The sequence below is a fragment of the Marmota flaviventris genome, chromosome 6 (assembly GCF_047511675.1).
Source record: "Marmota flaviventris isolate mMarFla1 chromosome 6, mMarFla1.hap1, whole genome shotgun sequence".
Classification (NCBI taxonomy): Eukaryota; Metazoa; Chordata; class Mammalia; order Rodentia; family Sciuridae; genus Marmota; species Marmota flaviventris.
In genome coordinates, this window is record NC_092503.1 from 119,799,466 (window position 1) to 119,827,270 (window position 27,805).

The 27,805-nt window shown below is 41.0% G+C and overlaps 2 protein-coding genes across 3 annotated transcripts in view; one reads left to right on the plus strand and one right to left on the minus strand.

Moving 5' to 3' along the window:
• Positions 1-27,805, minus strand: part of LOC114084058 (HLA class II histocompatibility antigen, DP beta 1 chain-like) — a 66,482-nt gene that overhangs the window by 15,110 nt on the left and 23,567 nt on the right. The window lies entirely within an intron of this gene.
• LOC114084035 (HLA class II histocompatibility antigen, DP alpha 1 chain-like) lies at positions 287-11,785 on the plus strand. 2 transcript variants are annotated; one of them, XM_071613494.1, is made up of 5 exons: positions 287-476; positions 3,593-3,838; positions 4,165-4,446; positions 4,620-4,770; positions 11,447-11,785. In XM_071613494.1, exons 1-5 carry the CDS (start codon positions 395-397, stop codon positions 11,448-11,450), a joined length of 765 nt encoding a protein of 254 aa, XP_071469595.1. In that variant the 5' UTR covers positions 287-394; the 3' UTR covers positions 11,451-11,785. The 2 variants fall into 2 exon arrangements, with proteins under 2 accessions (XP_071469595.1, XP_071469596.1); XM_071613495.1 differs by lacking the exon at positions 11,447-11,785 and having other exon boundaries at positions 4,620-4,774.

A 27,805-nucleotide genomic window follows, 5' to 3' on the forward strand; every position in this document is an offset into this window, starting at 1 on the left:
TCTGGGAGAAAGCAGGAAGACTAATTCCATCATATAACAGAACTTAATATAAAATATTTGTTACAGAATAATGTACAACTTATCTTTTCAAGCCTAACTCTGAAAATCAACTCTGAATGGGCTCTCCCTTGGCCCTGCTGGCTCCTGGAAGTCCTCCACCTCCTCCTGAGCCCCTTGCAGTCTCTCTTTACCTGGCAACAGGGAGAGTCAGCTCCACCAGGTCTCTGATTGGTTAACCCAGCCGTGCTCATCCCTCTCCACCCCTTCTCACAATTTCAGTCTATAGAAGCCCACAGTTTCAGAGCTCTTGTCTGTCCCCTTCTGCCTCAGTCCCTCATCATTCTTCCTGTGCTGTCGTCAGTTGTGGACCCCACAAGGTGTGTCTGAAGAGAGGATGTTCCAGACCCAAAGCATGCTCCTGAGAGCCCTCTCCCTGGCTTTGCTGCTGAGTCTCCCAGGAGCTGGGGCCATCAAGGGTGAGTGCTCAGGAAGTGTGAGAGGGTTGATCAGAGCTGGGGGCAGTCAACCTGTTAAATGCCTCAGGAATTAGAGATTTTAGGGTCTTAGCTATTTTCCTCTGCGTCCTTCTCTCTTTATTCCCTTGTGTGATGTTCACCCTTGTTCCCTCTTGCTGTGAGGATCACAATGGCAACAGCAGCCACCACTTCCTACACCTATTTAGCTTCTTTCCCTCCTCACACTTCAAAGAAATCAATAAAGATAAGTTATTCTTCATTGAACTTTTTGAGATGAAGAAACTGAAGCTCAAAGAGATTAACATGTTTTCTTTTTGAGATGAACAAAGTGAAGCTCAAAAAGATTAATACATTTTCCAAGTTATGCAAAAAGTCTAAGCCAACGTTTAAAGGCAGACCATACTCTACAGTCCCCAGACTTCTGCACACAGAGACTTTCTAACTGAACCCTGCTGGGACCCTGCACCTCTGTTGCTCCTGGATTGCCAGCTTCTGCTTTGTGTGGCTGCTATTGAGAGGCTCAGAGATATGGGCTCTGAATGTCGGAGTCTGGGAGAGTATTTTTGTCTCCCAGGATCTCTGTGGGTGGTTCATGACTTCTTCTCTCAAGACAGCAGTGTTTCTTGATTTTGTTCCCTTTCCTTCTCCCTCTCCCTCTCCCTTGTGATTTGGGTCCCGAGTGACCCAGGGGACTATTGCTGCTTTGAGAGGTCTAGACTTTGGATAACCACAAGGTCTCAACTGGCAGTTATACATTATGATGAATGCTCTCGCTCCTGCTGTTGGTATCAGGGCGCATCAAGCTTGTGCATGATATTGTCATCCAAAATGTAGTGATGTGAAGGATTAGAATTTATAACACAAAGAAGCACCTTGGACCACACAGTTTAATGTAGGGTGAAGGGGTCCAGAGTTGTGTAGAAGTGAAGAGGGGGTAAGACTACAGGGAAACAGAAGCACCTGCAGCCCTATTTATGGCCCCTTAGATTATTATCAATGTTGTGCTATAATAAACATCATAATGAACATATCTTTATAAAGGTTTGAAGACTTAAAAATATTTCAATGGACATTAGTCAGCCTCCCCCTCCCCCTCTTTCTCTTTTCTTTTTTTGTACTGGGGATTGAACTCAGGGGCACTTAGCCTGGGTTAACTGAGCCATATCCCCAGCCTTTATATTTTTTATTTTGAGATAGAGTCTTGCTAAATTGCTTAGGGCCTTGATAAATTGCTGAGGCTGGCCTCGAACTTTAGATCCTCCTGACTCAGACTCCCGAGCTGCTGGGATTAAAGGTGTGCACCACCAGCCTGGCTGCTGTCTGATCTCTGATGGTGATCTCTACCTAGCTTAAGCACCAACTACATGGCAAGGTATGTACTAGAAGCGGGAGATACAATAGCATGCAATAATTTTTTGGGGACTTCCTGGATAATTATGTTAAGACTCCCAAGCTTTGTGTGTAAGTTCTGTCATGAGCTAACCTCAGCCCGCTTCTTCTCATCTCCTGCTACTGTTTCACATCTGCAGTCAGCTCCAGTGGCACCAACGCATCTGTAGTTCTCCAAATGCATCCTGTGTCTGAGCAGGTCTGTACCTTAGAACACTCTTCCCTGTGTGCGAGGAGTGACTTTTCCACGGTTTTCTGTCTGTCTAAATTTAAGTCATCTGCCCTGTGCCTTATTTGGTGGCATCTTATGCACACTAGTATTTCTGCAGTGTCCTTGCTATGTCTTTTCTCTTGTCTGCCTCCTTCAGTGGATTGTAAGTGTCTTGAGGACAGAAACTGTATCTTTATTTTTATGTGAATATTAATTGTCTAACAGTGTTTGTCATATAGTTGACTTTTTAAACCTTTCTTGTTTGAATGAAAATTCAAGAAAATCATTTGATCTTAAAACACTAGAATATGTAAAATGTTAATTTAAAAAGGAACAAACTAATGCTCAATAATTCTTGGAGGGTGCTGACTCTGTCTGAGGAGGAACAAAAAAATCCTTGTGAAAGAACATTGTCACTGTCACTGTGAGTGTCCAAGCACATACAGGGCCTCCTGGGGCTGCAAACTCCCAGGGAAACCCACGGGTTAGGAGGTTAGAAGAGCTCAGCCCTGACACCCCTTTTCTCTCTTTCTCCTTTGTCATTCTAAGTCCAGAATCTCTCTCATATTCATTGCTTTGTTTGATGATGATAGTTTCTTTTATTCTCATGTCTTTGCTATTTATTACAAAGTAAATAAAACTAACAAATAAAAAAATTGAATCCTACAGATATTTCAAACACAGCAACACTTGAGTCACATTTAACTAAAAACTAAAATTAAAACAGAAAGTTTGAAACCTATGTCAAAATATCTGTACTCTACTTTGGATTTAATATGTTTAATATGAAAAATATGAACAAATCTATACAAACTGCAGTTTCATGTTCATGAACTAAAACAGAAATTTAAAGACTATAAGGAGCAGTACTATTTGAAGAATGTTTCCTTCTCCCTCTCAATTTTCAAAATTTTTTCTTCCTTTTATTTAATAAGAAAAATAATACTCTTGCTCTGCTATTTCCAAGACTCTAAAAATAGTTTTACATCTGTGGTCCTAGAAGAGTTGAGAGCTTATGTGGAAAGAGAAAATCTCTCTATTAGTTGCATATAGCTGTGTGACCTTAAGCAAGTTGCTTAACCTCTCTGTATTTCCTTATTCATAAAAGAGTACTTTATGTATATGATTCATACTTGCAACAATTACATAAGTAAAATATAAAAAGTATTTAGAATGATGCCTGGAACATAGTAAGTGCTCAAAAAAATTTTCTTGTTTTTGTTCTTATTCAAAATTCTGCAGGGCCAGGATGTCCAGATGTTCAATCACTAGGAAGCAGCTAAATTTTCTTACTAATACTTTTCTCATTTTGTTCCCCATTTCCTTTTATAATTGCTCTTGTCAACCTTGTATTCTGTCTTTTTTCTGTGTTACTCCTTCTTCCTCCATAGATGCTTCCTTTGACCTCTTTCCCTCTGGGTTTATGTATTAATAAAACTTTATTCATTCTCATATCTCCACCCTGTACATACTCATCCTTACATTTTGACTCATTTTCTCTATTTTCTTTACACAGCGGACCATGTGTCAATTTATGCCATCTTTGCACAGACCCATGCACCATCAGGAGAGTATATGTTTGAGTTGGATGAGGATGAGCAATTCTACGTGGATCAGGACAAGAAGGAGACCATCTGGCGTCTGCCAGAGTTTGGCCGAGCCTTTCGCTTTGATTTTCAGGGCGGGCTGACTAACATTGCTATAGCAAAGTCAAACCTGGATATGATGACAGAGCTCACCAATCACACCCAGGCCACCAGTGGTACTGCCTGTCTTTGCTTCTTCACCCACTGGGATGGGGTGGGGGTTCTCTCTGCCACACAGAATGGGAGACTTGATGCCCACAACTGAGGGACCCTCTTCCCCGTGGCTGTGGGCTCATTCCAGCATAGTCGAGGGCTGCCTCGCCCCTTCCCACTGCACAGGAAGGTCAGCTGAGTGAGGCTGGCCAGTGGGATGAGACTCCTGGCTCTGATTCAGGAGCCCAGAGATGTCACAAAGTCTGAGCCTGAGGTAGATGACACCCCCAGGGTGGCCTTTGTCGTTCATCCCAGAGCAGGGCACTCACCAGGTTCTGTCTCCTCCCAGAGCCTCCCGAGGTGACCGTGTTTCCCAAGGAGCCTGTGGAGCTGGGCCAGCCCAACACCCTCATCTGCCACGTGGACAGATTCTTCCCTCCAGTGCTCAATGTCACGTGGCTGCACAACGGGCAGCCTGTCACCGAGGGTGTTTCTGAGTCTGTCTTCCTGCCACGCACAGACTACAGGTTCCACAGGTTCCACTACCTGACCTTTGTGCCCTCAGCTGAGGACATCTATGACTGCAAGGTGGAGCACTGGGGCCTGGAGGAGCCGCGCCTCAAGCACTGGGGTACGGAGCCTCTTTCCCCTCCACACCCTCCACGCACCCCCTCCCCCAGGACCTGGTGCACAACTCCCTACCCCTCTTATCCTCCCATGCCACCAAATGGTCTATAACCTTCAACACGCCCCAGACCAGCCCCACCTTCATGCACATTCTGACTCCAAATCATCTCTCCCCAGAGGCCCAGGAACCTCTGCAGGTGACGGAGGTGACAGAGACTGTGGTTTGTGCCCTGGGCCTGGTGGTGGGCCTGGTGGGCATCATCACGGGCACCGTGCTCATCACGAGGGCTCTGCGTTCCAGTCGTGATCCCCGGGCCAGGGGACCCCTGTGAGTGACTGTGGTGGTGGGGGAGGACTCTTAGGATACAGTGAGAAGAAAAGGGGAGGGAGCCTACTATCTGTTGTATGTAAGGAAGGAGGGACAGGTGAAGTGATCAGGTGTACATTGATCTCTCAAAAACATCCAGCTGTATGACATTGATAGTTTATTGAGTACTTAATATGCTCAGGCACTTACATTTTTAAACTCATCTCATCCTCACAAATACTCTTATGAGGTAGGTATTATTGTCATCACTTAATCCCTGAGAAGTACTCAAATGTTCTCATATACACAGGGAATTAAGCAACTGACCAGGGTCGCACAGCTAGGAAGTTGTGAAGCTAGCATTCAAATCCTGGAAGCCTGGATTCAAAGTTGTCGGCTTAATAACTGCCTAATATTTCCTTTTTAATGAGGAAATAAACAAAGTCCCAGTTTGGTCTAGTAGTGGAGCACAATCCATATTCCTACATGTAATTACAACATGGTGTGATCAGTGCCTAATGACCTCTCTCTCTACTTGGACTCACAGAATGGCAAAGTTAATATAAAAATTCCCCTCCCGGGATTCATAGTTTTTAATTTATCACGACTCTTACCATTTTTTTAAACTTATCTATTTTTGTAATTCTCTTTTCGTTGAATAGTGATATTTCCATGATGATGGCCACACATAATGCCTTATCATTATTGTTTATTCCGGACCCCAGGTGCAAAGGGTTAAGCCACTCTACTGCTCAGTTCACCCCCATGCCATCGTGGGTACCTCTAAGCTCGCTCTCTCTTGATTTGTATCTTCAGTCCTCACTCTCATATCTGACCTTTTATCCCCACCCATAGATTGAACATTGTAATGGATTCAATGAGTTTTCTTTTATTTATATATATATTCTGTATAACAGAGTAGTAATCAGGGTATACTCATTTTTTAAATTAACCAAGTGACATTATATTGCACATCTAACTTTGTACATCTAGTCCATTGCTTCCACCTGTTCAATAGCGTTCTATTCTGTACATTCCCTGTCCGTATTTCTTCTGGGATACCTTGATTACCTCTGGTTTGTACAATGGCAAGCAATTCTGGTATTATTTTCTTTCTTTCCCCTGCTCCCTCCTTCCCTCTCCCCTTGTCCCCTCTTTCATTCTGGGATTGAACCCAGGGGAACTTTATCACTGAGCCACATCCTCAGACTTTTTTATTTCTTTTATTTTGAGACAGGGACTTGGTAAGTTGCTGAGGCTGGCCTCAAAATTTCGATCCTCCTGCCTCAGCTCCATTGTTGCTGGGATTTTAGACATGCACCACTGCACCCAGCGTTACTTGTATTTTATGAACCTGCATCTCTGCAGTATATCTACCCTAGAAAGGGTTTGCAAGGTTATTGGGGATGGAACTCCTTTACCTGAATAAGTAATTTCTACTCACTCATCAGAATGGCTGTACTAATATGTATTTCCTTTAGTAGTACCAGAAATTTTCTGCAGCTCCTAAATCCATAACAACATTGCACATTATCCAGTTTTCTAATTTTGGCCCATTTATGTGCATGAAAGAATATGTGTATCTAATTACTTCTATTTGGGACTCTTAAATGCTTGTTATCCCCTATTCTATAAAATGCTGGTTCACATCCTTTGTCCACTTTGGTCCTGTTGGCTTTTTGTTATTGAGTTGCAGGAGATCTTTCTATAGTCTTGCTAGTAGTTCGTATCAGTTTTAAAAAAATTGCAAAATTTCCTCCCCTAATCTGAATTCTGCTAACTTCCTCCTTGACTTCTTTCATTGAACAGAAATCCTTAATATGGTATAATAAAATCCATCAGTACTTTTTTAAGTGTTTTTTTCCATTTTTAATTTTTTAAAATTAGTTATACATGAAAGTACAATAATCTTGACATATCATATATTTGAATCAGATGGGGTATAATTTCTCATTTTTCTGATTGTACAGGTTGCAGAATCACACTGGTCATGCAGTCACCTATATACATACAGCAGTAATCATGTCTATTTTATTCTGCTGTCTTCCATTTCCCCCTTCTCCTCCCCTCCCCTCCCATCACTTCTCTCTACCTAATTCTAATGTGACACATTTCTTCTTCCCCCCCCCTCACATCTTCATACCTGTATTCTGTATAACAAAGGGGGTATCCTTCCTTCTTCCATGCAATTCCCATCCTCCCTCCCTTTCCCTCCCACCTCTCTTCCCTATCTAAAGGTGATTTTCTTCTCATGCTCTTCCTCCCTACCCCATTTTGAGTCACCTCCCTTATATCAGAGAAGACATTCAGCATTTGTTTTTTTTGGGGGGATTGGCTAACTTCCCTTAGCATCATCTGCTCTAATGCCATCCATTTCCCTGCAAATGCCAGGATCTTGTTATTTTCTAGTGCTGAGTAATATTCCATTGTGTATAAATACCACATTTTTTAAAATCCATTCATCCATTGAAGGGCATCTAGGTTGGCTCCACAGTTTAGCTATTGTGAATTGTGCTGCTATAAAAATTGATGTGGCTGTGTCCCTGTAATATGCCGTTTTTAGGTCTTTTGAATATAGTCCGAGAAGAGGAATAGCTAGGTCAAATGGTGGTTCCATTCCCAGTTTTCCAAGGAATCTCCATACTGCTTTCCAAATTGGCTGCATCAATTTGCAGTCCCACCAGCAATGTATGAGTGTACCTATTTCCCTGCATCCTCACCAGCCCTTGTTGTTGTTTGACTTCATAATGGCTGCCATTCTTACTGGAGTGAGATGGTATCTTAGAGTAGTTTTAATTTGCATTTCTCTGATTGCTAGCGATAGTGAGCATTTTTTTTGTGTGTATTTGTTGATTGATTGTATATCCTCTTCTGAGAAGTGTCTGTTCAGGTCCTTGGTCCATTTGTTGATTGGGTTATTTGTTTTTTTGTTGTTTAACTTTTTGAATTCTTTGTTGTTTAACTTTTGAGTTCTTTGTTGTTTAACTTTTTGAGTTCTTTTTTTTTTAAAAAAAAAGAAGAAGAAGTGTTGCTGGGGCTGGGGAATAGCTCATTTGGTAGAGTGCTTTGCTTTGCATGCAGAAGCCCTAGGTTCAATCCCCAGCACCAAAAAAGAAAAAAAAAAAAAGGAAGTGTTCCCCATACTGAGGTTTTAGGTAGTCTTTTTTTTTTTTTTTTAATATTTATCTATTTTCTAGTTTTCGGCAGGCACAACATCTTTGTTTGTATGTGGTGCTGAGGATCGAACCCCGGCCGCACGCATGCCAGGCGAGCGCGCTACCGCTTGAGCCACATCCCCAGCCTTAGGTAGTCTTAAAATAGCTTCTATATTTTAAATTTCACATTTAGTTTTTAAATTAATTTAGGATCCCCTATGTTTTTGATGAGGACTTTTATTTTTCTCTGTATGGTAAGCACGTTTCCCAACAACTTTTCTCCATAATAAGTTTGTGTTGTCCACTTTATCATATTGCAAGTTCCCATTGGGTTTGTGTCTGAGCTCTATTTTATTCCGTTGTTTTATTTGCCTTTTCTGTGACAGAGTCCTAATGTTTTAATTACTATGACACTGTAATGTGTGTTAACATCTGGTAGGACAAACTCCCTCCCTTTTCATTTTCTTTGTAAAAACGCGCTTGTTTTTTTTTTTATTGCACATCAGATTTTTCTCTGAGGTGAGGTCTTCCTAGGTTACCCAGGGTGGTCTCAAACTCATGGGCTCAAGCAATTTTCCTCCTTCTGCCTCCCAGAGAACTGGAACTACAGGCATGGGCCACTATGCACAGTTGGTACCAGGGACTGAGCCCAGGGGTTTTTAACCACTGAACCACATCACCAGCCCTTTTTCATATTTTATTTAGAGACAGCGTCTTGCTGAGTTGCTTAGGTCTTCACTAAATTGTTGAGGCTGGCTTTGAACTTATGATTCTCCTGCCTCAGCCTCCCAAGCCATTAGAATTATAGGCATGTGCCACCACGCCTGGCTTGCATATAGGTTTAAAATTAAGTTTATCAAATGTCTCCAAAATTTTCTCAGGAATTTTTACTGCATTAGCATTGAAGTTATAGATTAATCTGGGGAAAATTTGGCATCTTTAAAACATTAAATTATTTCATTTCAAAAGCATATAATACATCATAATTTATTCAAATATTTTCTTATAGATTTCAGTAGAATTTTTAAATGTCTTTAATATGGTCCTTGTTTCTTCTTATTTAAATGAAACACTTAGTCTTTTTTTTCTCTTTCAGTTATTTATTTATTTACAGTTTGTGTTCAATGCAAATCAATTCCATAACATGATAAGTTACTAAGAATCAAATAAAAAATACACAAACACAATATACAATCCAAATAGATGTACAGCATTCAGGTATGAAGCACAGGGGCATGTCATTCACACACCCACAGTAGCTTTAGATCCATTTGGTCTGGTTGTTCCCGTGTAGGTTTCTAAAGATGAGAAAACATGATTTGGATTATCAAGACTACTGTGGCCATATTAGATACTGGAACATGTTAAGCATTAGTTAGTGATCACATGAACAAAAGATTTCAGGGAGTGTCTGTTTTTTAAAAGGTTTCTGTGTATCAAGGCAGTTGTAAAAGTTTTAGAGGATCAAGACCACTTTTAGGCTTAGGATTAGGTTCTAACTACCTAAAAATATTGACTGATAACAGAAAGTGTTCCAAATGTGGCTATTCTGATTCATACTTTTTAAAAAAAGTATTTACAGGAAAAGTATAAAAGTTTTTGTGGATTTAATATGCAAGCTAGCTTCCAGTCTTCACTTCCCAAATACTTGATTTATAAATTTAGCTTCTTCACATAGTTGCCTTTCTAATTTCAAGATTTGCCATTTTACCTTCAAAACTGATGGTTTTAAATTGATAAAAGTATTCAACAAATGCAGAAATAAAAAGCATTTTTAAATTAGTTGAGATCAATGCAATTCTGCTTTTTGGAATCAATTTAGCTAAAGGAATCTGGCACTCTTATTGAATGAAAAACAGGAGATGGGAGATGCCTACCATTTGACTTTGAAAGGATAAGCAAGATTTACTCATGATGCCTGGATTTGAGGTGGATTCCGATCTATCATTGCCCTGGCATATGTCAGTTACCACAGGAGAGTTCAAACATAATGTCAAATCTAGAAACCACAGAGGAAAGAGTTCAGTTCCCAAGGGAACTGAAATAGCTAATAATATGAAACTTTATCTAGACTATATCAGCATTAAATTGGTACTGCTGAAATAATACAGTGAAGATTTACAGTAATACCTGGAAGTTCCTTCTAATGTACATATAAAGAGAATCATGGAAGCTTTTTATATTATCTGTTTCATGGCCTTATAGATTTCATGAACCAAATGAAAACTGAAATCTCCATTCCACATTCCATCCTTTATCTTTAGATAAAATCTATCTTGTTTTTTCTTATGCCTCATTCAAGGAAATCATGTCTCAATTTTGGATGTTAACTCTTTTTATCTTGTACATGAAACTCCAGCATATTTAATATTGGCATTCATCACCTGTGAAACCCTTCACATGTCCTTCAAACCAATCAATTTGGAATTCTCAACCTTTTCTGTGCCAATGAAATCAGCAGTGGAATTGGTAGGTTTGATGCAGACCTGCTTCTTCCTTGACACACTGGACTTCCAGTAGCCATTCGGATTGGATTTAGAAGATGGGGAAGCAGAGACGTTTTTTGGCCTGAGTCTCTAGCTGTAGAGATGTAGAAGAGAGAGCGAGATCACAAGGAGACTGGCTGTTGACTGCAGGGCACTGCCACCTACCTGCCTTGGGTGTAGCATTAGTTGAATTAGAGGCAGCAGAGGTACACTGTGAAGAGTTACTTGAGAGTATCACAACAGCTGTTTGGTTTGAATAAATCTGCATGGATAGGAGCAGTGCCAGACTCATCAGTCCCACTCCCAGCCTGGCCACCATGGCTCTGCTCATGTCCACCCACTCTGTGCATGGAGTGTCTCACTGGATGCTAGATACTAGGAGATAGGATGGCTCTGGGGGGACTCAGGCAAGAAGGGGGAAACATGAACTCTTACTGTAATTAAATTAAATGAAATTTTAATCAAATATCTTTAAAGATCAAAATTAATGCAAAAATACATAACTCACAAAATATCAAAAGAGAAGTTTTCAAAGCAAAGGGGAAAAACCATAGAGGCAGAAGAATGAGAAGAAAGTTATCACATAAGCTAAGGAAGTAAAGAATTTCAGGAAGAAGGAAATATGGAGTAGTTTTAGGTGTTCCACGGGGGTCATATAAGAAAATATACAGTGGTTCGTTTTGAAACTGTTCAAAGAGAAGTTTCCCACAGTGTGAGCAATGATCCTTCCTTCATTGCCATCATTCCAGAGTTGAGCTTCTCTGGCCTCAGTTATGTGGTCCTTCTCCTTGGGATATTTTGGTGACTTGAAGCATATGGGATGCCACCAAACTCAGCTGGGGCTTAGGGATTAAATTCAGTTACCCAGGAGTACTCCTTGTCTCCTAACTGCTGCTCACCTGCAGGACCAGGGCATGTGCAGGGATGACCACTTTCTCCCTGAACAGGGCAGAGAAATGGGGCAGAGGGATCAGGTATAAAGGGAATGGGGAAGTTGGGTCTGAGCTTAGAGTCCTGAACCCAAGGATGTCAGGAACTGTGTGTGTCTTGCTGCAGGTGACGAAATTCCTGGAAAGAAGAGGACTTCGAGAGATCTGAATTCCAGCTGCCCTATGGATGCTAGTCTCAGCTTTCCTTCTCAATTCCTGTGCTCACTACACCACGGATCGACTTTCTTGCTGACCCTCAAATTCTTGTTTGTGACCCTAAAGCACTTAGCCCTTAGTGAAGTTCCCAGTAAGTAGAAGGTGATGAATACATGTTGAGATTTTTGTAGCACTGACATGGAGATGATCTCTTCAGTGGGCTCCATGTCCTTTGGTCTCCTTTGAAAAACCCTTCATTGTCTACTTCCTGTGACTATCTCAAGATCAGTAAACACTTCATTGTTTCAGAGCTGGGATACTTTGAGTTCTTCTTGCTAGAAACCTTGGACCAGCCTACATATGTCTAATATTTTATGAAAATGTGGTTTTGAGTTGGGTTTACGGATATAGTAGTTATTGAAGGTCTAACTCACCTGGGTGGAAGGGTCTGAGAATAATGATTTAGCCCTGAGGGGTTATTCCCTAACTACAGGATAGAGTGGGATGGAGAAAGTGTATTAGGGAAATTTTACTTGGATGAAAATTTGTTTGGATATAGTTTGAAAATTGCAAGCTCCAAGGAAAGATTGGTCAGTCTGGATCAGGATTTCAGGGAGATCTGGGTTGCACTCACACACAACCCCTGAGCTTCTTTCCCATGGCTAGATTCTAACTATAGTGATTTTCCATAGAGAAAGATTTTCATATGATAAACTAAGAGACGAGAAATAAAATAAAAACACGCCCTCATTCATTCCAATTTCTACCTGCTATAGTCACTCCATGAAGGAGAGCTTAGATTATAATCAGCAGAGTCTACAATCAAGGATTTGAGAAGACCAGTGCTGATCATGAAGAAAAAAAAAACCCCTTATTTGAACAAGGATTTTGTTTCTTTAGGGAATATTTTCTAGATGATAATGTGGAAAAAGAATAGTAAAAATGTCGATAAACATAAAATTTTTCAATTTCTCATTTTAAATTTTTGAAAAAGAATTACTAATACATGTGGGGGTTTATAACATACCTAGAAATAAAATGTATGACAACAACAGCACACAGAATAAGAGGAGGAAATGGAAGGGCAGTGTTGTGCTCTGTAGAGCAGCACACCAGTGTTTGAAAGAAGAATGTTTTAAGTTAAAGATGAATATTTTAAATACCACAGCAAATACTAAAAAAAGAGATATAACTAACGAACCAATGGAGAAAATAAAATGGAATAGAAATTAATCCCAAAACAAATAAGCAAAAGAGGGAAAACAGAGAGAAATTGTAAGATGGTACCATTGAATATAACCATAGTCTTAATTGAACTAAATTGTGCAAAATCTAAATGCTCTAATAAAGGACAAAGATGGTCAGAATGCACACACAAAAATTATAGGCCAACTGTATAATGATTATGTGATATTTATTTAAATAAGAATATAAAGATAGGTTTAAAAAAAGGAGTGGGAAAATAATACTAACCATGAGAATGTTTGTGGCTATACTAATGTCAGAAATATAGAATATCAGAATAAGGAATATCACCATGGATAAAGAAGGACAGTTCATGATGATAAAAGGATACATTCACCAAGAACGTATAATAATCCTAAATGTACATATATATAAATAAAAACCTCAAGGCTCATGACACATAAATGATAAATATGAAAGCATAAATAGAAAAATTGTTATATTTTAATATTCCATCATTATTCTCCCAATAAATAAACAAAAAGATCACTAAGAATATGGAAGGTTTGAGCACTATCAACCAACAAATGTGATCTAATTGACTCTACAGATTATTCCATTCAATAATAGCAGAATACACATTATTTTCAAGTGCACATAAAACATTCCACATGGTACGTCATATACTGGATCATAAAAAAAAATTCATAAGCCTATGATCCCAGCAACTCAAGAGACTGAGGTAGGAGCATCTCAAGTTTGAGGCCAGATTGGACAACTTATTGGGACCCTTAGCAACCTAGCAAGACCCTATCTCAATATAAAAAATTAAATGGGCTGGACATATAGCTCAGTGGTAAAAACCCCTGGGTTCAATCCCTAGTACAAAAAATAGTCAATAAAATTAGAAATGTTGAAAACATAGAATACATTCTCTGACCACAACAGAATTAAATTAGAAACCAAAAACAGACAAATATCTGGAAAAAAAATCCCAAATGTTTGGAAATTAATCATCTAATTAATCATTAGAAATAGTCCCTGTGTTAAAGAATAGTTAGGAGGAAAATTAGAAATACTTAAAACTGAATGAACCTGAAAACACACTATGTCAAAATCTGTGTGAATGTAAGTAGAGGATGATTTATAGCTTTACATATTAGAGAAGAGGAAACTCTAAAAGTCAATGATCTAAGTTCCATTCTTAAAAAGTTAGAAGAGCAAAGCAAACCCATGTGTTATATTTTTTATCTGTTGTTATAACAAACATCTGATGCTGGGCACGTTATAAAGAGATATATTTAGCTCATAGTTTGGAGGCTGACAGCTCAAGGTTGTCAGCCTTTTCTGTTCTTCCTCTGGTGAAGTCCCCCTTGACTATATCAAAAAATGGTGGAGAAATGGAAAGGGAGCTGGCTGTGTGGAGAAGGGACCACCTGGTGAGACACAGGAAGCCAGAGGCAATGGAGGGGCCAGTCTGGCTTTTTTAAATAAAAACTCACCCTCATAAGAACTCACTCAATGAGACATCCAGAGAGCAATGGCCTCACTGGACTCACCATTTCCTACTAGGCCCCACCTATACTGGGGACTAATCCTCAAGCCCACCAACCGCAGGACACAAACCACATCCAAATCAAAGCAACCTAAGTTTAATAGTAAGAGCAAACCTAAATGAAATAAAAAGTGGACCAGCAATAGAGAAAATTAACAAAACCAAGCATTGGTTTTTAAAAGGCTCCATATATTGATAAGCTTATGACTAGATAGTTCAAGAAAAAAAGAAAAGATTCAAGTCACTAAAATCAAGAATGAAAATGGGTACAGCATAATAGATCTTAACAGTTGTTAAAAATCACAAGGGGCTATTATGAAAATGTCAATCAATAAAGTACCAATAAATTTGATAATTTACATTGTTAAATTAAATTTGGCCTAAAGCTGCCAGTATATCTTGAGCAAACTGAAATCTAAATTAGTATGTAAACAAACTGCAACTTAATACTATATTCTTGTTCAATTATAGCAGCTGAGGTTCATTGAATCACAGACTGACAATTGACAGACCATCCATCTAAGGCAAATGCCTCATCACACCACACCAAATAAGGCAGACACGAATCTGTAACCAAACAAGCTGCTTGGCATGCACTTCCCGTTTTTTTTCTACAAATACTACCTGAATGGAGCTTTTTGAACCTCTTCTAGATTGAGGGCTTCACTATTTGTAAATTGTTCTTTGCTTTAATAAACTTAAAAGTTTTAATTTTAACAACATGAAATAGAAACATTAGTTGAAAGATTTAAATTACCAAAAGCTGACAGAAAAAGAAACCCAAATCATTTAGAGACTAATGTTTTATCGGGAATAAATAATACCAATTCTACTCAAACTCCTTCAATAAATGAAGATAAGAAACACATCCCTGTAATTTATAAATCCAGTATATTAAAACCAAACAATGATGTTAAAAGGAAACTGTAGGCTCACGTCCCTCACAAACATACATGAATATTCTTAACAAAATACTAGAAAATTGAATGCAACATGACTCTGAGAGTTGATGCCAGGAGTGGAAATTTGTTCAATATTGAAAATCAGTGTGTTGCTCTATCCTAAACTGAATAAAGAAAAAAATGTTAATAGATGCAGAAAAGGACATTTTCTCATTCATGATAAAAAGAAACTCTTAGAAAACTGGAATAAAAGGGGATTTCATCAACTTAATAAAAAGTATCTATGAAAAGCAACAACTAACATAAGATGTTTTCAACTTGTTTGGGTGTATTTCACTTCCACCATAAAACTATAAAATTTTCTATTCTAAAGTGTGATTCAGTGAAGAATCCCAGAATCCCATCCTATTTCATAATGATAGACCCAGTCTGATTCCCTCTTAAAATTGGGAGCCATCTTGCCACAAAGACATGAAAAGCTAATTTTGGCTTTACTGTAAATTACCACAAATTCTGAACTAGCTTGGAATGCCTGCCTGTGCCTTGAACTCACCCATGCCTGGCTCTCTGACCAGATAGCAGCCCTCTCTGAAACTTTAGTGATGCCTCACAAATCTTGGCCTTCCCTGGCCAGATAATGACCCTCTCTGAGGCTCTAATGACCTTCATAAATTCTGATGTCGGGGCCAGCAAAAAATGTAAACTAGCCTTTGTGTTATACTCCTCAGAGTTTTGTTATCTGTAACCCCCCTTTGTGTAACTTTCTGGGCTATAAATCTGGGATGCAGGAAAGCTGTGGTGATATCTTTTTCCCGTGGTTTTTGTTGGGAGAGGCAGCCTGGCTGGTTGAAATAATAAGCTTGCTTTAATTTGATTTTAATTGGAATCAGTGGTCTTTTCTTTATGTCCTGGTCTAACAATACTTTGCTATTGAAAATTATGAAATGCTGGATATCCTGTGAACAGTTTCTAAGGTTTCTATGTAAATGAAATTATTAACTGTATAAAACTTTTATCAAAGAAAAAAATGACATTCATAGACTATGAGGCCAGCTAGGCATGTTAAACAAAAAAGCAAGGTTTTCAGAGAAAAAAAGATGTTTCTATTTATTTATTTATTTTACAGTAGAATGCATTTGAAACAACTTCTCATTGCTCTGCTGTACATGGTGCAGTCACTCCAGTAGTGTAATGACACATGTACATAGGGTAATAATGTCTGTCTGATTCTACCATTCTTCCCACCCCCACTGCCCCACTCCTCTCTCTCATTACCCTCTACACAATCCAGAGTTCCTTCATTCTTCCTTATCCCCTCCACTGCACTGTGGATCAGCATTCACTTATCAGAGAAAACATTCAGCTTTTGTTTTTTTGGGATTGGCTTATTTCACTTAGTATGTTATTCTCTAGTTCCACTCATTTACCTGAAAATGCCATAAGTTCATTTTTCTTTAAGGCTGAGTAATATTCCATTATGAATATGTACCACATTTTCTTTATCCGTTCATCTGTTGAAGGACATCTAGATTGGTTCCATAGTTTAGCTATTGTGAATTGAGCTGCTATAAACTAATGTGGCTGTGTCTCTGTAGTATGCTGATTTTAAGTTCTTTGGGTGTAAACTCAGAAGTGGGATAACTGGGTCAAAAGGTGGATCCATTCCAAGTTTTCTGAGGTATCTCCATACTGCTTTCCATAGTGGTTGCACCAATTCACAGTCCCACTAGCAATGTATGAGTGTGCCTTTTCCCCCACATCCTCGCCAACACTTATTGTTGCTTGAGTTCTTGGTAATTGCCATTCTGACTAGAGTAAGATGAAATCTTAGAATAGTTTTGATTTGCATTTCTCTAATTGCTAGAGATGATTAACATTTTTTTTCTTATATTTGTTGATTGATTATATTCAGAGAAAAAAATGTTCCTAACAAAATGATTAGAGGCAAGTATTGGAACATCTAGATGGATGAACTCAGTACACATCCTCAGGTGAAGTTGGAGTCTGGACTGTCGTGTTCCTTGCGACTAAAACACTCAGGGTCACTCCAGGGGAACTGGGCTGTGTGAAATAATCACACAAGAGACAGAGATACCTTTTCCTTTGGGGTCCTGGGACTACTTCTCTGACCTTAAGAGTCCACAGAAAGATTGAGAGAGCACGTGCTGACCCCTTTTATTGAGAAGCCATTCAAATGAGGCAAGGGGTCAGGTTTCAGGGGGCTGAGTGTAGCTTCTGATGTCTGCTATCAGCAGGTTGACTGACATCTAGGAAGGCCACACCCAAGGGCAGAGCAAGAGAAGGGGACACACAAAGGGTGTTTCCATGGAACAGTCTATCCCAAACGGAGCAAAGGGGTAGGATTACAAAGGAACAAGTAAGTGTGTCTCAATCCATGGGGCGACACACCTATGTCTGAAGATGCGTCCTCAACCTCTGGGACCGAGGCAATGTCCAGGTCACTTTTGATGGCTTCTTCTATTTCCTCAATTGATATTGGTCTGTTTAAGTTGTGTATATCCTCTTGATTCAATCTGGGCAGATCATATGACTTAAGAAATTTATCGATGCCTTCACTATCTTCTATTTTATTGGTGTGTAAGGTTTTGAAATGATTTCTAATTATCATCTGTATTTCTGTAGTGTCTCTTGTGATATTGCCTTTTTCATCCTGTATGCTAGTAATTTGAGTTCTCTCTCTTCTTCTCTTTGTTAGCATGGCTAAGGGTCTGTTGATGTTATTTATTTTTTCGAAGAACCAACTTTTAGTTTTGTCAAATTTTTTCAATTGTTTCTTTTATTTCAATTTCATTGATTTCAGCTCTGATTTTAATTACTTCTTGCCTTCTACTACATTTGCTGTTGTTTTGCTGTTCTTTTTCAAGGGCTTTGAGATAAAGTGTGAGATCATTTATTTATTGGTTTTTCCTTTTTTTGAGGAATGAGCTCCAAGCAATGAATTTTCCTCTTAGAACTGCTTTCATTGTGTCCCATAGATTCTAATATGTTGTGTCTGTGTTTTCATTTACCTCAATGAATTTTTTAATTTCCTCCTTGATGTCTTCTGTAACCCATTGATCATTCAGTAACATATTGTTCATTCTCCAAGTGATGTAGGGTTTTCTTTTATCGTTGATTTCCGGTTTCATTCCATTACGATCAGATAAGATGCATGGTATTATCACTACTCCTTTATAATTGCTAAGAGTTGTCCTATGGCATAATATATGGTCTATTTTTGAGAAGTATCCATGTGCTGCTGTGAAAAAAGTATATCCGCTTGCTAATGGTTGATATATCCTATATATGTCAGTTAAGTCTAGGTTATTAATTGTGTTATTGAGTTCTATAGTTTCTTTATTCAACTTTTGTTTGGAAGATCTGTCCAGGGGTGAGAGAGGTGTGTTGAAGTCACCCGTAATTATTGTGTTGTGGTCAATTTGTCCCTTGAACTTGAGAAGAGTTTGTTTATGAACATAGCAGCACCATTGTGTGGGGCATATAAATTGATAATTGTTATGTCTTGTTGGTGAATGGTTCCCTTTAACAGTATATAGTGTCCTTCTTTATCCCTTTTGATTAATTTAGGATTGAAGTTAATTTTATTTGATATGAGTATAGCCACCCCTGCTTGCTTCTGAGGTCCATGTGTGTGGTATGATTTTTCCCAGCCTTTCACCTTCAGCTTGTGTGTGTCTTTTCCTATCAGATGAGTCTCCTGAAGGCAATATATTTTTGGATCTGTTTTTTAAATCCAGGTTGCTAGCTTATGTCATTTAATTATTGAGTTTAAGCCATTAACATTTAGGGTTACTATTGATATATGGTTTGTACTTCCAGTCATGTTTGTTTATTTATTTAATTTTTTAAAAATTTGGTTTGTTTTTCCTCTTTGATTAGTTTTTTATCCCCTCCCTTTACTGAGGTACTTCCCACTGTTGGTTTTTGTTGATGTTTTTCATTTCCTCTTCGTGTAGTGTTTTGCCCAAAATGCTTTGCAGTGCTGGTTTTCTGGCTGCGAATTCTTTTAACTTTTGTTTATCATGGAAGATTTTTATTTCATTGTCAAACCTGAAGCTTAGTTTTGCTGGATACAATATTCTTGGTTGGCACCCATTATCTTTCAGCATTTGAAAAACGTTGTTCCAGGATCTTCTCGCTTTCAGTGTCTGTGATGAAAAATCAGCCGTTAACCTAATTGGTTTACCCCTAAATGTAATCTGCCTCCTTTCTCTTGTAGCTTTTAATATTCTCTCCTTGTTCTGTATGTTGCATATCTTCATAATAATGTGTCTTGGCGTTGGTCTGTTGTGGTTTTGAACATTCGGCGTCCTGTAGGCTTCTAGGATTTGGACATCCGTTTCATTTTTCATGTCTGGAAAGTTTTCTAAAATTATTTCATTTAACAGATTGCTCATTCCTTTGGTTTGGGCCTCTATACCTTCCTCTATCCCAATGACTCTTAAGTTTGTTTTTTTATAATATCCCATATCTCTTGGATGTTTTGCTCATGATTTCTTACCAACCTTTCTGAGTTGTCTAGACTCTTTTCAAGATGATATATTTTGTCTTCATTGTCTTATGTTCTGACTTGGTCTACTCAACTGGTGATACTTTCATTTGATTTTTTAATTTGGTTTATATTTTCCTTCATTTCTAGGATTTTTGTTTGATTTTTTTTTTATAACATGTATCTCCCTGTAGAGTTGTTCATTTGCTTTTTGAATTTGTTTATGTAATTCATTGTCGATGTGATCTTTCATTGCTTGCATTTGCTGTCTAGTGATCTCTTTAAGATTCCATTCCATCTGAGTCAGGTATGCCTTGAGTTCTTTATCTGACCATTTTTCTGATGCATCTAGCATCTCCTATAAATTTAAGCTGTCCTGCATTGTTTGTGTTCCTTTTTTTCCTTTTTTCATGATGTTTGTGTTTCTTTCCAGTTCTGTTTGACTGCTGTGTTATTATTTTCTCCTATAAATTTGTTTTGGTTTTGTATAGCTCCAATATCTCTCCTTTGTGATGGGAGACAATGTCTTGAGATGTTCAGTTTAATTGTGATTTAAAGTAAATTCATTAGTTTCATTAAAGGCCTACAGATTTTGATGGCATATAGAGAATTAAGGTTTGAACTTAGGATTTTATGTTAAGGTTGGGAGATGTGATGGTATGGAGGTTAGTATATCTTAGCTTCTTTGGGGGACTGCTCAAATGCAGGCGGATATTAACAAGAGAATAGACAGGAGTATTTGGGGGTAACTAAGGGCTTACGAGGATTATAGACCGTCTGGTAACATTCACCTATTTGCATTTAGTAAATTACATGTAATCGGAGTGGTGATGCTTGGGAGGAAAGATAGGGAAAAGGTAGGGAAGAAAACCAAGAAAGAGAAAGGGAGAGAAGAAAGAAAAAAGAAAAGAAAAAGAAGAAATAAGAAAAAATAATAATAAAATAAAGTAAAATAAAAATTAAAATAAAAAAGTGCACTGTTCGGCTTCTATTTTCTTCGCTTCCAGTAGGTGGAGCTGTGCTTTCCAGACCAAGACTCTGCCCTGGGGATGTAGGAAACATTCCGTGTGAGGTGGCTCCCCCGCCCCACCTGGTGTCTCTCCAATCCTGTTCACTTAGGGTTGTTCCTGGTCTCTAGCCTCCTCGTTTCTCCCGCCAGCCAGGCCTTCCCCAGTGTGGTACCTCTCCACAGTTCAAGCTACACTCTGGGCCTACAGATTCCTGGATGTGGAGGGCAGGAGTTGGGAACTGTCGCGACCCCTCGCCGGCAAGGGAACACACGACACAGGATTCTTCTTTCAGCAGTTTATTCAGGCCTTGATTCATGTAACATCTTCTAGCGACCCCCCCGCCGAGCGCCCAAGCATAGCCTAATAAAGCCTCCCGCATACCAATCTTAAGCCGCCACGTGGATCTTTCTCATAGGGTGATAAGGGATTACGTGCCAACTCTCCATAAAAGGAGTTGTTTATCACAGGCCACAGTGGAAGCTGGCGCCATCTTCTAATGGCGGCCACGATCTATAACAATGGCTTACCACAGGGAACTGGCCCCCTATTCTTTCGATTGCCTCCGATAGCCACGCCCCGAGAGCTGGCGAGACAGGTTTCATTTTCACTGCTGGTGGGAGGTGGAGTTGGAGGTCAGATGCCTTTACTGTTCCCCACGCCTCTGATATTCACGCCCACTCTGATATTCATGCCCACGGAGAGCTGGGGAGAGATTTTACGCGATTTCCCCGCTGTATGGGAGAGAGACTGAGTGTCACACACCTGTTCTGTCGCTGAATTTGGTGCGATGGGGTGGTCGGATCTGTCGAAAGCTGGCAACGGTGACATCAGCTCCCCAATATGGTGGCCGCTAGCCTCCTCTGTGGGGTGTCCAGTGTGGAGGGCAGATCTGGGCCGTTTCTCTCCCCTGTCCCAACACCAGAACTCAGCCTGGAGTACTGTGGGGGCACGGTTGGCAGGACCCCACAGAATCCATAGCACTGTTTCTCTGCGTTGCTGGCACATCGGTGTGCAGGATCCAGATGCAGGGTGGGCCACTGATCAGTCAGCCTGAATCTACGCGCACTGTTCACTAGCGATTGAGCCACGATCGCTGATCCTCAGGTGTTGGAACACTTCCTCTAGGTTTCAGTGCAGCCCAATTTTGCTGTATATTCCTATCAAGATAGCTTCCCGACGTTCTAAACTCGCTAATCATCAGCGCAGTGACATGGGACACAGGGGTGACGCACTCCATTCGCCGCCATCTTCCCAATTCAAGTGTGGGATTTAAACATAACATTTAATTGCTTTATATTTCCACTTCCCCTACTGAACAGTCAGATGGTTGACAGAAATAAGCTTACCATATTCATTGTAGAAGCCTCAGATTTTCCAGTTATGTATTTAGAGTGCACATTTTAAAAGTGCAAGAGTTGGGTTATAGTATGGTAGGAGTATACTACAGTAGGAATTTATATGTTAACTGCTAGGAGAACACAGAAATGCATTGGTTATGAGTGTAAGGAAAAGCTTCTGAGAACAGGCAAAACTGAATTAATCCTTGAGCATGAGGAAAGAGTTGTAACCAGCATTCCACTGACTGTGCAAATGAACAGAGAAACTCTGCCTACCAAATGCAGGATCCAAGGGTGAGCTAGACTTGGGAGGAAGATTTCTTAGTCAGAAATTCATTCAGTGGTGGATATTCTGGAGGAAATTGCTAAGTATTTAATTGAAGTTAATAGAAGATTAAAAAATGATGAGAAGGAGGAAATATAGAGTACTTAAACCTTGGGGTAAAAATGGGAGTTCATAACCCAATTGAGTCAAATGTATGAAAGATGATATATCATGAGCTTTGTAATGTTTTGAACAACCAATAAAAAAAAAATTAAAAAAAAATAGAGTACTTAAACCAGATAGCAGAGAGACTAGCTAACCATCATTAACTTGGGGGAGTTGTTCTTCAGTACAAGAATAAAATAATAAGAGCTTGGTGAGGTTGAGCTAGCCACGTGCATGCTCCTGCTGGTCAGTGGGGATGAGACCAGGAGGGAGTGCTGGACTGAGGGTTTGGAGGTGGCCAGTGTAGACGTGAAGGAAGCCAAGGCCTGTCTCGGTTTTCCAGAGCAGTGGAAGAGAACAGAGGCTGGTGACTTAGCCATAGGTGTGAACTTTAGGGCTTATGAAGGGGACAGATTTTAGTTCCTGCTGTGATACTTGGGCACATGGGCAGGTCTGAAGGCCTGTGGGAGGTCAAGTCCCCCTTCCACAGCTCTGTCCTTGGTCCCCCTCACTTCAGAGACTCCAGCCATCATGATTTTCTTCTCTGATGAGACAGATGGAAGGGGATAGGGGCAGAAGGAGGGAGGGAAAATATCAAGGGAAAGGATGAGTAGAGGTTTGAAGAAGCTCCGTTCCTGTGAGGTTCTGATAGACATTTCTCTCTATCCAATCAGATGTGGGTGAAAGGCAGCATCACTTGTTCCCGGCAGACTAAGGCTCTGAGAAGGCCCATCTGCTAGGCTGTGTATAAAGAAGTTGTGTTCAGGGTGCTTGGGATCTGCGCTTGAGTGTGAGGACAAGAGGAACCAGAGAGTTTCATAGCGTCAAGTGCAGAGGTGGGGCATGGGGAAATCCAGGCACAGACCCAGCGTTTCTCTGTGCATACCTGGGAAGTCCCTGGCTGGCTCCAAGGGGTCGAGTATGGCTAGACTCTAGAATCTGTTGACAGATGATGAGAATCTACAAGGAAGCTCATCTTAAGGCTTTTTTTCAGTTTTTGTCAGTTAGGAGATGGTGGAGGGTTAAAGAAACCACAGGAAGAGGAAGCAATTCTAAGCCTAACCTCTTTATAACTCAATCTCCCTCTAAATTTCCAGGTGGAGAGAGGGGAATGTTATGCATCTCCATAGTCATTGTTTTTTTGTTTTTTTAATGCTGGAGATTGAACCCAGCATGTTGGGAGTAGTTCTTTGAATCACAGTCTCTGATTGTCCTGAATCAGGAGCATGCCTGACCTGGGAACTTTCTGTACAAAGGTGCCGCTTAAGACTGCCCAGCTGCTATGGTGCTGCCCTGCTTGAAGGAGGTTCTGTACTAGGCATGGCACTATAAGTCTTGATTCTGAGTTTAGGCACCAACTTCAGGAGGTAGAGAATTATGAGCACCAAATGATAATTATAACTGGGCATGGTCCATCTGCCTGCTTGCTTTGAAGAAACTTTCTCACCAAAAGCCCTTTGGTGATGAAATCTATATAATAAACATGCTGAGCTGGCTCTGGGTCATTATACCTCCATCACAGGATAATGCCCCACCTGGCTTCAGCTTTCTTTCTATGTGTGTCTGTTTGTCTTTTCAAATCCCCCATCACCCCTCACTAGTTCTGATCCTTTGTCAGACATGACAGACCAGAGAAGACTTTCATGGATCCCAGTTTGCACTAACACTTTCCCCAGAAACAGGAAAACAAATAACAGATATTTTTGAATAGAAGTATTCAAACAGCTATGAAGCCACTAAATTTTACACCTAAAAAATCTTGTTCAAAAGGATACATAATGCTGCCAAATATCATTTTGGAATCAGAATCTATTTAGTCAATAACTCTCCTTTGATGTGTCTGTCAGGTATCCTTATTTTTTAAAAATAGAGAGAGAGAGAGAAATTTTTTTAATATTTATTTTTTAGTTCTCGGCGGACACAACATCCTTGTTTGTATGTGGTGCTGAGGATCGAACCCCGGCCGCACGCATACCAGGCGAGCGCACTGCGGCTTGAGCCACATCCCCAGCACCAGGTATCCTTATTTTTAAAAAGGAAGAAAAGAAGTAGCTTGGCACATTATTCCTGGAAACTGTGTGTCCCCTGTCCTTCTCTCCCAAGCAACAAAAACAAGTTTATTGCATAATCTACAAGACAAACACTTTTAGTTCGTCTCTGTTGGGTTAGCAGGGAGCTTGGCCCCTTTCCAGCCTGGTATAACTTCACAAGCACCTTGAGGCTCCTTAGGGTCAGGGCTTCTTCCCTCCTCTGCTGCCCCAGTCCACCCCTTCAGCGACTTCTCTCTCCCAACCACATGCTCACCTCTGTACTTCAGGTGGGACCTTTGTCCAGCTCATATCTGTTTCTGCACACGGTGTCCACAGTGCTCTGTATCAAATACAGGAATCCTTCTGGATGTTCCAGTCCTGGGATGTGATCCATGCCAGCCCAGTTACAGCCTAAAACGACTTAGTGCTGTCAAACTGGATGAACTCCTATCTGTTGTAAATATACTGCTCCAAGAAGTGAGGCGTCCCTTTGAGCGCCTAGTAATTGATCCCCCATTGTGGACAGTGAGGGGCTTTGGGCCTGAGTAGAGCCACCTGCCAGATGCCAGGTGGGCTGGATACTCCACATCAGCTGCATCCATTCTTTTCTCATCCTTTCCTCTTATTTTCTCCCTGGTCTTCGTCCTCCTCCCAATAGTGTCCAATTATGCATTCAAAGTACCAATCAGCCTCTGTCCAGGGAGGGCTGTCCCACCTGCCACTGTTTTTGTGGGCCAAAATAAAACGCTGCTCACTCTGCTTTCTGGGTTGTGTCTCTCTTTATCTGTTCACCTCATGACTAGTCTCTTTGTGGCTCTCAATGAATGAGCAAATCAACAGAATATTGTTAATGACTGTTGATGGATTTTGCTAACCTGCTCTTAAACCTTCCCTTTCCAAGGTTTCAATATAAAATATGGATTATTCTTATGCTCAGACTGACTGGAGGCTAGTGGGGGACCACCAGGGTCAGTTGCAGGAGTCTTTAAATTGCAAGTTTCTCAGGTGGCCTGGTGGCCCACTCCTGTAATCCCTGTGACTCAGGAGACTGAGGCAGGAAGGTGGCATATTTAAGGCCAGCCTCAGCAACATAGTAAGCCTCTATTCAAAATGAAAAAGATAAAGGGCCAGGGATATAGCCCAGTGGTTATGTAACCCTGGGTTCAACACCCAGTACATAAATAAATAAATAAATAAAATTACAGATTTCTTCACACAACTTAAAATGTATTCTAAGAGAAAACTGCAGATGGAGTTTCTCACACAACCTCCCAGACCCCCGTGAAGGTGCCGTGCCCGGTCTGCAGGAGGAAGTCTCCTTAGACCTGACTTCAGCTTGTGGCAGCTTTTGCACAAGGTGAGCATGGAGCCTGAAGCCCTGGTGAAGCTCCTCTTCCTGCTGCTCAGGAGCCTCCCTGGGGGAGAGTCCAGAGTCAAGGGGGCTCAAGGATCCTGCAGCAGAGGGGGAGGCTGCCAGGAGCCATCCATGACCCATATGTAAACTGAGCCATGTTGAAGTCATTAGTCAAGGAAGCCTGGTTTCAGGAACTCCCAGTCGGAATCCACTGGTGTGAAAATGCCCTAACCATGTGGTGCTCTGTCCTAGCTCTTGGCTCAAATTCAAGCACAGCCTTCCAGAAATGGGCTTGGCTTGCCAAAATGCCAGTCAACCTGTTTACTGCAAGACCCCTGCCACACTGAGAAGCAAGCACCAAACAAGACTCCTGCCACAGAAACCTTATCCTTGCCTGTGATGTACTCCCCCTTAAATAAAGAATTTTTCAGGTTTTCAATTCCAGCTCTCATCAGGACTGGAAGACCCATCAGATGCTCCACTTTTTACATCTAATCTCTGGTTCTGTCTTTATTTCTTACTAATTATTTCAGACTTTTTATTTTCCCAGACAGCTTACACCTCCTGAGCAGGAACCTACCCTGTCTGGGTTCGGCCACCCTGTTAGGAGGCCATGGTGGGCTCTGGCCATTGCCCCTGTCCCAGCAAAGATGGCCAGAGTTGATCTGGGAGATCTGGTCAGTATCCTTATCCTTCTTTGATGCCTCAACTAGAAGCTCACAGCCGGTAGCCAAGGAGCTGGAGGGAGTGGAACTGGCCTTGGGAGCCTCCCCCTCAGCCCCAGGGAACATCCTTCTCAGCTCCCACTTGCTATTTTGCCCTGTGCCCTGATTTTTCAACAGGTTGTCTGTCAAAGCACTACAAATCTGTTGCTTTCATGTCTGTTGGATGTTTCTTATTTCTGTTCTGTCCTTTGTGGTGCTAGGGATGGAATCTAGTTTGCATGCAAGGCAAGCCTTCTATCACTGAGCTACCCCCAGCCTGGATGTTTCCTTTAGCTGCAGTTTGCTCTGTGATTCAGCAGTCACCAAAGTTTTCTTGAGAATTTAAGCTTCAGCCAGGCCCCTTGAAGCCAGCCCTCCTTTGCTCCTTTCCATTTTTGCTTTGTGGCAAGTTGAGGAAACCCCTGAGGAGTTGGAGGTGCAATAATGTGGCGTGTGCCAACCCATCTGATCCAAGTTGTCTGGCTCCATTTTTTGAGCAACAGTGAGCTCCTGGGCATCAACACTGTGCAGAGAGTTCTGCCCCTGCTTCTCCCTCCCCACCAGTCTTCCTCACACACACTCAGTGCACTCTTCTTACTAATCTGAACCCGTCCCCTCTCCACCTCCCTTCCATCCTCTCTACTTCGTCCCATCACTCTGCCCACTGATCACTCCACAGAGCCCTGAACCCTGATTCCCAGTGTGTTCCCGTCAACTTCCACCACTGCCCCTTGCTCCCCATGAGTCTCCCATGCTCATCCTGCACCTCCTCTCCTCTCAGGCCCTCGGACTGGGCCCCATCCCACCAGCTGCTTCCCCAGCCCCCTCCTGTCTTCTGAGGCTCAGCTGGAGGTAGCACAGAGGGAAGAAAGTGGGGTTGGCTGTATGGAGGGAGACAGGGAGTGTGGGGACCTTAAAATGTATGTCACCATTCTATTTCATGAGGTCTCAGGATGAACTGAAACTAGAAATTAAGAGGTGTTGTGAGGACTTGATAGTAACAATATTAAAAGGGCCACAAGGGGGCCCCGTGAGGAAGCCATTTCCTGTTTCTCACTTCCTCTTTGGCCCTATCCTTCTCTGCTCTGAACAGGTTCTGGAAAAGAGGGACTATCTGTGAAAGGTTTTGTTGGCCTGTAATTACAGCTTGTCCTCATTGCCCCCTTCTGCTCCTCTGGCCATCAGTTCATGGGATGAGGTCCCTGCTGGTTCTGTAGATGTGGCCTCTACCTGGAGGGCTGATTTTGTGATCTTGGGATCCTGAACGTCCTCACACTAACCATAATTTCTTGTTTCAAATCTTTGTTGTTGAA